This window comes from Tachypleus tridentatus, chromosome 13 (assembly GCF_004210375.1).
Source record: "Tachypleus tridentatus isolate NWPU-2018 chromosome 13, ASM421037v1, whole genome shotgun sequence".
Taxonomy (NCBI): domain Eukaryota; kingdom Metazoa; phylum Arthropoda; class Merostomata; order Xiphosura; family Limulidae; genus Tachypleus; species Tachypleus tridentatus.
The window spans coordinates 83,517,151-83,529,730 of NC_134837.1; the positions used below are offsets into that span (position 1 = coordinate 83,517,151).

A 12,580-nucleotide genomic window follows, 5' to 3' on the forward strand; every position below is an offset into this window, starting at 1 on the left:
GATTAACTCATTTGCTTTTTGCAGTATGCTTGCTGGAACATCCTACGTGTAGAACTGAAAGCTATCTAATAGCAACGTAGACCACATGATCTTATAAACTGTGTGTTCTGCCCAGACTTGGAGCGTGCTTTAAACAGAATAAATTTGTGGCGGTATTGTTCGTTTTTTTTTTCAGTAATTTGAGTAGATGGAGGCTGTAGTGAAGAGTGGAACATACATTTCTACTTAATAATTTCTATGACGTTGCTGGCGTAATTCTACATATTTTCAGTAATGGATATAACGGGTTAATGTCCATCTGACTCTGTTTAGTAACAGTTTGTGGAGAGATCGTAAGTCTTATCTGGATATTTATGTGGTTTTATTTTGTAAATTGTACTGTTTTGTTTCAGTGCAGGGAACTGTCATGCTAGGAGTAATATACATCTATATTTGTAATGTGTATAACTTACACATGCATATACTATTTCTGTATGTAATCGGATGTGTATATTTTTGTACGCGTATATACACATGCATTCTTGTTTATCGTTGCTTTTCGTACGTGCATATAGTTGTGTATTACTTATATGTTAAATTTCAGTACATGTACATTTTTATACATTATTTTTATTATAACGTCTTTACGTGTGTGTGTATATATACACTTTAATGAAAACTTTCAATATTAGAGCGTGTAAAACCTAAGGAATAGCTAACTCACATAAACTGACGTTCCACTCAAACAGGCCAAACTAAACACTTCTTTTCCATTGTTTATCTCTCTTTGTAAGGTTACAAATTTTCCTCTAGCGCCATGGAGGTCTATAGCATATAGTGGCCGGAGGGCAACGGTGTCTAATAATTAATGACTGAGAAAAATATTCGATAGATTTATTTCCTTATATAAAGGTTTTTTCTTCAGTGTGATTCTAGTGAGACCAGGAAATAATAGACTGAATAACATATCATTACAGGAAAGAAGGTGGTCTGTTTTGAGAGTTTGTTACTTTTGACAGGTGATGGACTCTGGAAAGGAATCTTGACACAATGAAAAAAAAAATCTGTATTGTTGCACGTGACTTACACAATAGTAGCAGATTCTTGTGTTCACACACACACACACTGTCCCCCTTTTTTGGTTCTCTTTGTAAACTGGTAACACAATTTTACACCTCACAGAATAAAAAAAAATGTACTGTTGCTAGTGACGCGTATATAAATACAGTAGATCCTCGTATTCACACATATTGTCCTCCTCCTATTTTTGATAAACACATTTCGAAGTCGGAGTAACTTAACATCGATTTCTGTGTAATGTTTCTTTTCATTTGTAAATGTACTGAACTCCTTTTGGAAACAGTGACCCCCCCCCCCCTCCAACAAGGACAAAACATCCAGGAAGATAAAGAGTTGAGGTCACTTTCTTTCTTCTTATCGAGCTACTAGTATTAGAAAAGTATTTGACGTAATTCAAATCTTTATTTTCATCTTGATTTCGTGGTTACAAAGTTTTTCATGGAATATACAGCGAACAGTGACACGTAAGCTGAATCCAAAATAAGCATAAATATAATTAAAAGGTCATATTTGAGGAACACCTTTAGAAAGAAAGAGACAAGCACATGACTGAACATACACAATTAGATAGTGAACATAAAAGACTTTTTGGTTTACAACCTTACCATTTAATCGTTCGTTGTTATAAACTGTTGTGTTTTCGTGGACTGTCGACTTTAATGTCAAGAAATTTATAATGGCGAATAATGGATCATAGTTCTTCAGATGTTATGTTTTATTCTGCGTACGCCCAACAATCTCACAAAATTTAGACCCTAAAGTGACCTGTTTGTAGGAAAATATATATCAAAAGCAAGGACAAGTCGATTTTGTTTTTCTTTGAAATCTGTGCAGAACGTCATCTGATTTATCCAATATAGGAACTCATTTACAGTGGAGGCAAAAACATAACCACAACAACAATAAAAAATCCATACGATACGTTAAGTGTTCAGATTTTGACTAAGACTGATTGAGGTCGGAACTGCAAAAGTACCTGCAAACCGCTGTGTACAAGAGTATTCGAAACGTGACTAAGATGGATAGTTGATGGACACATTCCACTCTTTGCTTCACAAATGCCTCTCAACCATCAGGCTTGGAGACATTTGAACCACTTGATGGAAGTCGCTGTATAAAAAAGGTAAAAAATATCCTGGGAAAATATTATGTTGAACGAGCTGAAAATGTCTGCAGGTTTTTACCCCATACCAGAGATGTGATAAGAATCTCCAGTAATAGACTCGTATGGTTCACCATGGGTGAATCTCCAGTAACGTTGACACTGTGATGGATTATAAAGTTTCAAAAGCCACTAACAACAATAGCCCAGTGTTAAAAATGTTATCGTGTCCCGTCTGTAGTCAATTAGTCAACTTTTGCTCCAACCAAAGTATGCTATCGTGGCAAGTTAGCACAACGTTAACTATTAAACTAACAATACTCCATTTTGGTGCCAAATCTGATGAATTTATGAAACAGAAGACGTGACTTTACAGAGAAAACGTGGAAATTAATTGTCAACCTATATTATTTCTATACAAAATCTTTGCTATTTTTTGGAAATCGTGATAGTATAGAAACAACTGTACGTGTTTAGCCAACTTTTTCCTTCTTCTTTACTATGCTAGATAAAGAGTTGAAATTTTATTTTTATGAAAATAAATACAAATTTGAAAGATTTATTGGAGATTACTACAGATACTATACACCAACATCCCCCCACCCCAATGGCTAAGCGATAAGTCTGAAGTCTTAAAACGCTGAAAAGCAGGTTTCGATAACCGTGCTGAGCATAGCACAGACAAACCATTGTGTAGGTTCGTATTTAAAACCAACAAACATATAAATTTTTGTTCTATTTTTACTGGAATATTATCTGATTGTTTCCGCCTCCGTTGTTCAGTGTCAAGTTTCAGGAATTATAACACTAAAATCCGAGGCTCGATATCTACGCTGTGCGCAGTGCAAGAAGTCCATTGAAAGGCTTTGCGCTTAAACGAGCAGACAATTGTATAATGACAAAACATGTAGAAGTGAATCGTTAACCAATTGCTGTTTGTACGTGGTACTTTATTAGTTATTATAGATACAATAAGCATTTCCCTTATTATATAACCCACTGAATAAACGTAGAAACAACAACAGTGAAACAGACTTTCTAGATAAATGAAATAATCCGTACAGTTAGGTTGGTGATAACATGTCTTAAAACAAGAAAAAGTTTGTTGATTTTGTGCTTATGAAAAGATAAGTTGAAATATATGTTGCCAGGAAACGTTTAAATCACTTTGGTACTCCATCAATTTGTTTAATGTTCAAATTACTTACACTATGCAGAACCTTTGCCTTTAATGTTTTAAATAACCATATTAAAATATATATACATTTGCTCTGCTAGATCCTGTGACTGCCGTGGAAGTTTACCAGTCAGCCCGCCAGAGGGCTATGCGTGCTCAAGACCAAGAATTTCAAAATAAAAGACTGAAACAAACTCTGAATAACTATTACCAAGAGCTGGAAATTCTGACGAATCAGGGTGAGAATTTCTTTTCATTTGTTACGTTTGTTATGTTTATGTGTTAGGCATGCTATTTTAACAAATATATTAGTAAAAAATCAAATTAATGTTCTTATTTCTTCTAACATGCGGCATAATACAATTTGTGACGTTCAAAATAATAGAATATAATGTTTTGTTTTGTTTTCAAGTGTGTGAAGATATGATAAATTATCTACATGATTCACAAAATATATTATTGTCTTAGAGTCTAAAAATATATATTGTGGCAAAGAGTTATATGTAGTCAGGTAAATGATACTTTTGACAAGATTTGTTGAGATGTATGTATATTTTGATAGAATGTTCGTTTTGAATATGGTCCAATAGTTTTCTAGAATGTGTCGAAAGCTGATCCATAGCATATAACACTTTTTTTTGTTACAATGTACTGAAATATGATCCACAGAATGTTACACGTGTTGTTAGAATCCGATGAAAGATGATCCACATTGTTACACTTTTTGTGGATGAATGAAATTTGATAATAGAATACCCAGCAGTATCTGAAGGATTCCTAACACTAATTATAAATGTTATTAACGTTTTTAGAAAGATCACATGTTTTGATTAAATCTTGATTGTGTTACTCTTCTGGTGTATTACTGAGTAAAATATTTTGAGCTTTAGAACATTGCGATGAGGTGACCTAATTCAATCGTTTTATGTGTTTAAACTTTGACTGCCGATGAATGGTATTTATTTTAATACGATTATATAATGTTAATCTTTAAAGATAAATGCAGCTTTCCATTTTTTTTTGTTTTATTCCCTTGAAAGCTCGAATTCTTTAGTTAAGGCCAGCGGAGAAGTCCCATTTCCGTGTGCAGTTTTTCACTTTGAATATAAGTCAGTAACTTTTAAAGGCAAAACATATTTTGATTTCCAATGCGATATGTGTGAAACTTCCACGCAAAAATAACGCCTAGAGAAAACAAAGAGATATGGAGATAGAAGTATGTGTTTATGCGTATATGTTTCTACGTCTAAATAGGAATCTCTGATAAACAATTTTGTTATTGACCAAGGAAGTATATTACAGTGCAATGTTTCTGTTATATTAGAATTGTATACATTCGTAATTACATAGAGCCTAGCAAGAGCTGGAAATACCTGTGACTAGCAATCATATCGAATTAACACCGTTTACGTCACTTTAGATACTGCAGCACTTAAATAGTAAAACCTCACATTCAATCACGTGTAAACTTTGAACTTTTGAAAAGAACTGTTTAGAAAATAATAATCAGTTGGCAGTTTTTAAATAGCGCGTTTCTTTCTTCCAATCGTTTGTGGGAAATAACATATGTTAAAGCAAGGCTGTTGGTGAAATAGTAGCTTTCTGAAACGATAAAAAAACCTTGTGCATAAGGCTGGGTTTTGAGCAGTTTCAGGAGAAAAAAAATGTAAATGTTGGTGTTAAGCCTCATGTTTTAGAACGTGCAAGCGTTGTTGATTTGAAAATGTTACCACAAAGAACAGCCAGCGAAAAGTATTATGAATTTATTTGAAATCTAAGCAAAAAAAAGTGATCTGAACTTTTATTTTTTTGTCTTTTGTTTCGAAGTGAAATTTCACTCTAATGATATTTTCAAACGACGCGATCAGAAGTAGCAATAACTTGCTCATGAAAAAGAGATAAACAAGGGAACAAAGTATATTGTTGGAAGGCCGTTATCTCCTTGGCTAGGATTCACACAGCAGTAAAAATATACTGTCTATTATATTTAAACTGTATTCGTAAGTAAGCACCCAATTGTGGAAAGTGAACTACTCTTAATGACACGAACTTATAAAACATAAAGTAGATTGTAATAGATATATCACACAGAATGATGTGCAAAAATTATCTCCTGGAGTTGACATTGCAGTCTCTATAATAGTCATATACCTTTCATTACTAATATGACCAAATTTAAAGTGTCTAGGTTAAAAAAGTAATTTTCTATTCAAATTCCAATATAAGACGTAGTAATAGATAAATTCACCCAACCATCCACTCTGATTATTATCCTGTTATCTTGATTACTCACGCAAATCAATTATTAATATAGTTTGGCGATGTTTTAATGGATTCTAAAGTTAGGTTAAAAATTATCAAATCATAACATTCAAACCACAACAGTTTCGTTTCAGTTAAACTTTTTTTTTTATAAAACTGGAGTTATGTAGACGAATGTATTGACTTTTACATCTATTGCTGTCACTTGTAAACGAAATTCTGTTGGAAAATTGCATTTTGAGCCCCCAAATCTTCGTCAATTAAAACGTTTTGTCGTATTTTTCCAGCATTGCTATTTCGAGATTATGTTTTATTATATTTGTTAATCAGTGACTTACTAATTAATGTCTGTCACTTTTCAAATTTCTTATTTATGTACTTTCTCGATGTTGCAACATAACTGAAAATTCAAGTAAAACAAACTTCATCTGTTTTTGTCTTTAATCCACTGTAGATAAATATTTCATTTTGAGATTTCTGCTATAACTGATACTTGCTGAATAATGCTCGTTTAAGTACAATTAAAATTTGCTTATTAAATTAATGCTTAATATTATAAATATGATCCTTCGTTATATTACTGTTAATTGTTAATTTTTGCAGAAAGCACTAAAGTGATACAAATAATAACTAAAGAGGGACATAAAGGATTGTTAAACAAGAAATAATTCCGTTTGAATGCACAAACTGAACGAGTGAAATTAGGTGTAAAGTTAATCAAGCCTTTTTCTGGTTTACTTATGCGGCATAACGTTCCATTTATACATCCACGTAGGAGTATACTCATAAAGTCTTTCAATACCCAAATTTGATTTGTTTTTAATCATAAAGCTACAGAATGGGCTATATATGCGAGTATCCACCACATATAGGAACCCAGATTTTTTAGCATTGTAGCTCTCAGACTTATTATCGAGGTACTTGGGACACAATGATTTTATTTAAAAAATCAAACAATGCTGTTTTTGGTTTTTATTTTATTACTTAATCCTTATTACGTTGTTCAACAAAAATTGTGTTTAATCTTACAACATTACAATGTGTGCTAGGCCCATATGTTGTAACAACTATTTTGGTCGTTTGAATTTAATAGAAGTATAAATGCAATTCAGAAATATTAAAAAAATATGCAAGATAACCAGTATTCTTGATTGTTAAAATGCCAACAAATTTGTTTTTAAATGATAAATGTAATTCATATCGATGTTGTTAGAACGCCTCCCATCGGTAGGTCTGCGGACTTACAACAATAGAAACGGGGTTTCGATACCCGTGGCGGGTAGAGCACAGTTAGCCCATTGTGTACCTTTGTGCTCACTGCAAACAAACATGTTTGAACATTAATTATGTGCTGCCATCTATTTAATAGGTTATTCAGTTTCATTCTAGTTATATATTTATTTAATTAAAAGCAACAAGATTCTTTGTTGTTGTTTAGATATTGAGACCAACGATTGGAAATTAGTGAGATCAGAACAATAATTCTTTATAACAGGAAGGTGCAAATCCCAACGTTGCTTCTTTGTTCAATATTGAGAGCAACTGTTCTGAAAAAAAATTTAATGTAAAAAGTAATAATTATAATACTGATTGCACTTAAACAGATCAGGTTAGATTTACTTTCAGAGTATGAGAGTATACTATGTGATGCATACTCACAAACGGGATGGGGTTGGGTGCTGTCATATCCTCTAAATTTCACCTATATATATATGTATATCACATATTTGAAAGGTGTAAAAAGAGCCGCAACTCTCATCGAAATGTACCATTTTCCGTTAAAATTGCAAAATTCTAACGAGGGAAACATGCTCCGAACGTCCATTGTATGGCTTGTTCACCTATTTCCTTTACCTACAAAAATTGCACCTCTTTATAGATTCCTGCCTTCCTTATAGCAAGAATAGAACTTGTTAGAACACGTTTTTTGTTATAGTACTACAATTATAATTTAATAGTTATAAACATTTGTGAAAACTTTCTCAGATGCCAGTAACATTTATTCTCTGAGGTAAAGTGTGTAAACACAAGAAGGACTTGTGAAACGGGTAGAGTACGTTTTCATTCTAATGTTGTAGTATTCGCAACTGTTGCATTTGTATGGTTTTTGTATAGTTGGAACCACTGTGAATTATTGGCACTTTGTAAGAACTGTGCTTATCCTTAGTGCTACTTCCTTTACCGTCAGTAGTGTTCATTCTAATAACCGTGATTACACGCTATTCTTTCACGCCATAAGGTTCATCGAAGGGCAGCGAGGCCAAATAAAAAGAATAGCTCTTAGTGTAACTGTACTGGAAAGCTTAACAACTGTGTGGTCGAACGGGATTGCTGTGATTCCAGTTTGTTCGCTCGTCTTGTCAAAATAGGTGCCGGTTTTTAGGTGTTATTGAAATGTTGTGAAATTTTAACTTGCGTGAGCGTTGATATACTTTATCATGCTTACAGTAGAAGTGGAGTTGTCAAGCTCATCCCAATGGTTGTTTTGTAGATGAAGTCGTTGCTGCAGATTGGCTCAATATGTGGTTTTGGAGCTCATTTCTCTTCAAAACGCTCTGCTGTGCGGGTTTTCTTGCTGCAAAGTCGTTTAGAAATATCATACGAATATCGTTTTCTTTTAGAAAAAAACTATGATATTATTATTTAGCCGTAAGGGTGTTCGTAGCAACATTGTACTGTCATATGTTGAGGCCCCCGAGTGACTCAGTGGTTAGTCTGAAGTCTTATAATTCTAAAAATTAGGTTTAGATACTCGTGGTTGGCACAACCAAATAGCCTATTGTATAGTTTTTCGCTAACTAAATAATTAGGTATTAAACATGTCGTCCGAGGAACCAAGACTTCTATTTTACAGCAACATGCTAGTGTATTAGCATGTGTATGCGGCTTTTGTAATGTACGATTAACCTTCTATATTTATATACCTGTATAATTAAAAGCTAGAAAAAAATAAGTTCATTTGGTTTTTGTCTTTTAAAAATATTAAAAAAAGAAACAATTAATTCCAAACTATTTACTCAGATTGGTTGTTTAGTAGTTGACCGCAATCATTTTTTGTAAGACAATCCAGTATATTGGTATTGAAACAAACCACATAAAACACGTAGAATAAAAACTTTAGATTTTTGAGTTATTCAAGTAATGTAATTAAAGCTTGTTTCTTTTTCCTTCGTTTTTGTTATTTTCTGAGTTTTCATATTTCTACTGGTTCTAGTTGATCGCTTTTTTCAAGGATTATCCCCAGCAATTATCTTAAACTCAATGTGAAGAATTCTACCTTTACTGCAACTAAATGTTATCAAATTTCAGATGAAGTGAAAAAATGGTCGTAGACGTTTATGAGCTGTTTTTCCCCCCACAACACACATAAGATAATGATCTAATAACACTCCCTACCTTACCATTTGCCCTTAGGACCTAATCTTCGAATAGAGGTTATGATAAATCAATAATTTAATTCACTTCCATTACATGAAATTGGTTTGACTAAAGTAGAGACGACGTCAGTGGTGTTTCATTCGAACAATGGGGTGGATAAAACTATTCTAAGTAAGTTTCCCAGTCCTAAAATGTAGAGTATTTACCTCCTTGTTTCTTCAGTTACCTTTCTCAAACATTGTTTTATTTTGTGTTGTCAATCTGTGGCTTATGAGTTTAATTCTCGAGTGAACTTTAATAATAGAGTTTTGGCAGGAAAACTAGTTCAATGGCTTGTCATGCCCATTCGATCTAACATTGTTCTTTATCAGTAACAGTTGTCCCCCTGTGGCACGGCGGTATGTCTGCGGACTTAAAACGCTAGAATCCAGGTTTCGATACCCGTGGTGAGCAGAGCACAGGTAGCCCATGGTGTTACTTTGTGCTTATCTTCAAACAAGTAAACAAAGAGTAAGTGGTACCGAAGTGCACTTTACTGGGGTATTAACTAGTTAAAGGTTCATTTTCTGCATTCTACTCTTACAGTCCAACATCTTTGAATTTTTTTAAATTGATAACATAGTTATCTTTATCGGTTTTGGAGAATTATAAAAAAAATCAGGACTTTTCGTGACTTAATATTTAGCGTGCCGAACTATGGATCCAAAGATCCAAGGTTCGCTTCATGATGCCGAAGATAACACCGTCTTTCGCACTTTGGATCCATGAGTGCGTTCTAAAAATGATAGTGAAGTCCAGTTATTGGACTAGGGTAGCCAGAAAGTTGGCGGTGGGTACTGTTGACTAGCTGCATTCTCACTAGTCTATTAGTTCAAAACTATGGAAGGTTAGAACAAGTACCTCTTGTGTAATTTTGCATGAATATTTGAAACAAACAATAAAAAATTAAAAGAAAGAGAAATCGACGAACTATAATTTTTGTATGGATCTTCGTTTGTTATAACACAAACTATTTTATTGGTGTTTTATGTTCATAAAATAATGTATTATTAATGTGCATTTTACAAATAACGCTTTTAAATTATTGTTTTATAAACCGTAAATTTATTTTTCTATAAAAAGAAACCAAAATACAATGTATTATTAACCGCTATTAAACACTAGCATATTAAATCACTTATATTTTAACATTTCAAATTTGTTTGGGAAAATTATCACCACAAGAAACTTTAACGTGTGATATAAATATAATCCATTATCTTAATTATTATCATGATGAGGTAATAGTTATTAAACCTCCTGCTCACCTCATTCAATTATTAATTTTATTTTTAAATTATTTATTTCTGTTAGCTTGCGTTGTAGGAAGGGAAGGCTGGTTTCGTGTTACCGTTTTCACTAATAATTATATTTCTTACTTTTAGTGTATTTTAATCAGTTTATGTAGCAAGTTATTGATTGAATTTACCTTGTTTTGTTTAGTTAATTCTATAATGCGTATGTTTTTCGTAATATGGAAAGCTTATATTGTTAATTTTATCGAAATTTTATCTAAGAAATGTGAACACGTGAAAGGTGAAATCGAATTTAACTTAATCGCTGAAGTCCGACATGGCTAGGTGGTTAAGCAGCTCGACTCATCATCTGAGGGTCTTGGGTTCGAATCCCCCATCGCACCAAACATGCTCGCCCTTTCAGCCGTGGGGACGTTATAATGTGCAGTCAATCTTACTATATGTTGGTAAAGGAGTAGCCGAGAGTTGGCAGTGGGTGGAGATGACTAGTAACCTTCCCTTTAGTCTTACACTGCTAAATTAGAGACGGCTAGCGCAAACAGCCCTCGTGTGGCTTTGCGCAAAATTCAAATAAACAAACTTACTTTCTAGAAACGCCTCCTACATTTCTTAAGTTATTAATTGAATAATTATACTAAAATTCTGGTTAACTCTGAAACTGAAGAATTAATGTGCAAATATTGTCTGATATAGTAACGAACTGTTTCAAGTTAAGGATTTGTTACGTAAATATTTGTTTATTGATTTTATAAAAAGTGAGTTAAAATCTTGAACTTGGCATCAAGTGTGCAATGTACTATTGTCATGTTAAAACTAGAACATAATTACGTATTATGTATCACACCTTTAGTTGTTTCCTAAGCTACAGTTAAATAATTTCATATTAACTTTACACATCACTGTTTCAATTACAAGTTACAATTTGGGGCTCGAACCCCGCGACAAATACATCAAAAATACTCCACGTATCTTTGCACTAAAAGACACTTTAATTAAGTAACTCAGTTAAACAAGTAATACCACAATTAGGTCGTTACTGTACAAATATATCATGTTTGCACAGGTGGTTAAGGCACTCGACTCGTAATCGGTGGGTCGCGGGTTCGAATCCCTGTCCTATCAAACATACTCGCCATTTCAGCCGTGGGGACGTTATATGTTACGATTAAACCACTATTCGTTGGTGAAAGAGTAGTCCAACAGCTGGTCTTGATGACTGGCTGCCTTCCCTCTAGTCTTACACTGCTAAATTAAGAACAACTAGTGCAGATAGCTCTCGTGCAACTTTTTTATGATATTCAAAACAAACCAAGCAAACTGAATCCTGTTTCCGAACATGTTCGCCATTTCAGCCGTGGGGATGTTATAAAGTAACGATCAATCCCACTTTTTATTGATAAAATTGTAGTCCAAGAATTGACGGTGGGTGGTCTTGACTAGCTACCTTCCCTTTAGTCTATTACTTCAAAATTAGCTAGCGCTAATAGTCTTGGAGTAGCTTCTGTTCAAAACCTCAATAGACAAGCAAATATATGCAGGTTTATGTTATGCTTGTATTCGTCTAATAAAACAATCAGTTAAGATTACTAAGCTTAGAAAAACAATAGTGATTTTAAGTTTAACAAGAACTGCATTTATATTTACTTATAAACCAAAGAAAATGTATATGCTGTTTTTTAAACACAGCTCTTGCTGTCTCGATGATAATGTTATATTTGGGATTTTAATGAAAATAATAACTCCATTCTTGTTCAATGCACTGTAGTTTTCTAATCTCGCAGGAAATACGCATGCGCTTATCTGATACTGCGAAGGCGTCTTATTTACTTTCGAACACACCAGTGTATTAAAAACCAGCAGTTAAAGTGTTGTTATGTGTGAATTTACTGAAGCTATTTGTAATAAGCACAGTACAAACCGATAATTATCAGAACAAACACGGCCGTTTAGGGTATCATGAATACAATAATGTTTGGTTTCATATTGAGATGAAGACTCGGTGCTACAGACAAATGCAGTGTATATAATTTTCATTATTACCCTATCCATGATGTTTCGTTACACACAAATGCAGTCCTTGTGTATATTACGTCGTAATGTACTCTCATAATTCGTTTTATGCTTTTCAATTAAACTAAGTACCTCGATGTAGAAGGAAATACGTCTCTCTGCCTGTTGAAACTGCACGAATGTGGTTTCACTTTTCTCGTACTGTTTGCTTGCTGACGGTGTTGCTTTATAACTTTTGTAATACCAGCTCTGATTACTTGAGATTATTGCTACACAGTATGCGGAATCTCATTGCAC

General features: G+C 33.5%; 1 protein-coding gene across 11 annotated transcripts in view; it reads left to right on the plus strand.

Annotated features, from left to right (window-relative positions):
- Nucleotides 1-12,580, plus strand: part of LOC143239480 (homeobox protein cut-like) — a 383,408-nt gene that overhangs the window by 290,163 nt on the left and 80,665 nt on the right. For all 11 annotated transcript variants that reach the window (XM_076480566.1, XM_076480567.1, XM_076480568.1 and 8 more), the window contains one exon: nt 3,440-3,577. In XM_076480566.1, the coding sequence (XP_076336681.1) occupies nt 3,440-3,577 (138 nt within the window). The remainder of the gene's footprint in view (nt 1-3,439; nt 3,578-12,580) is intronic.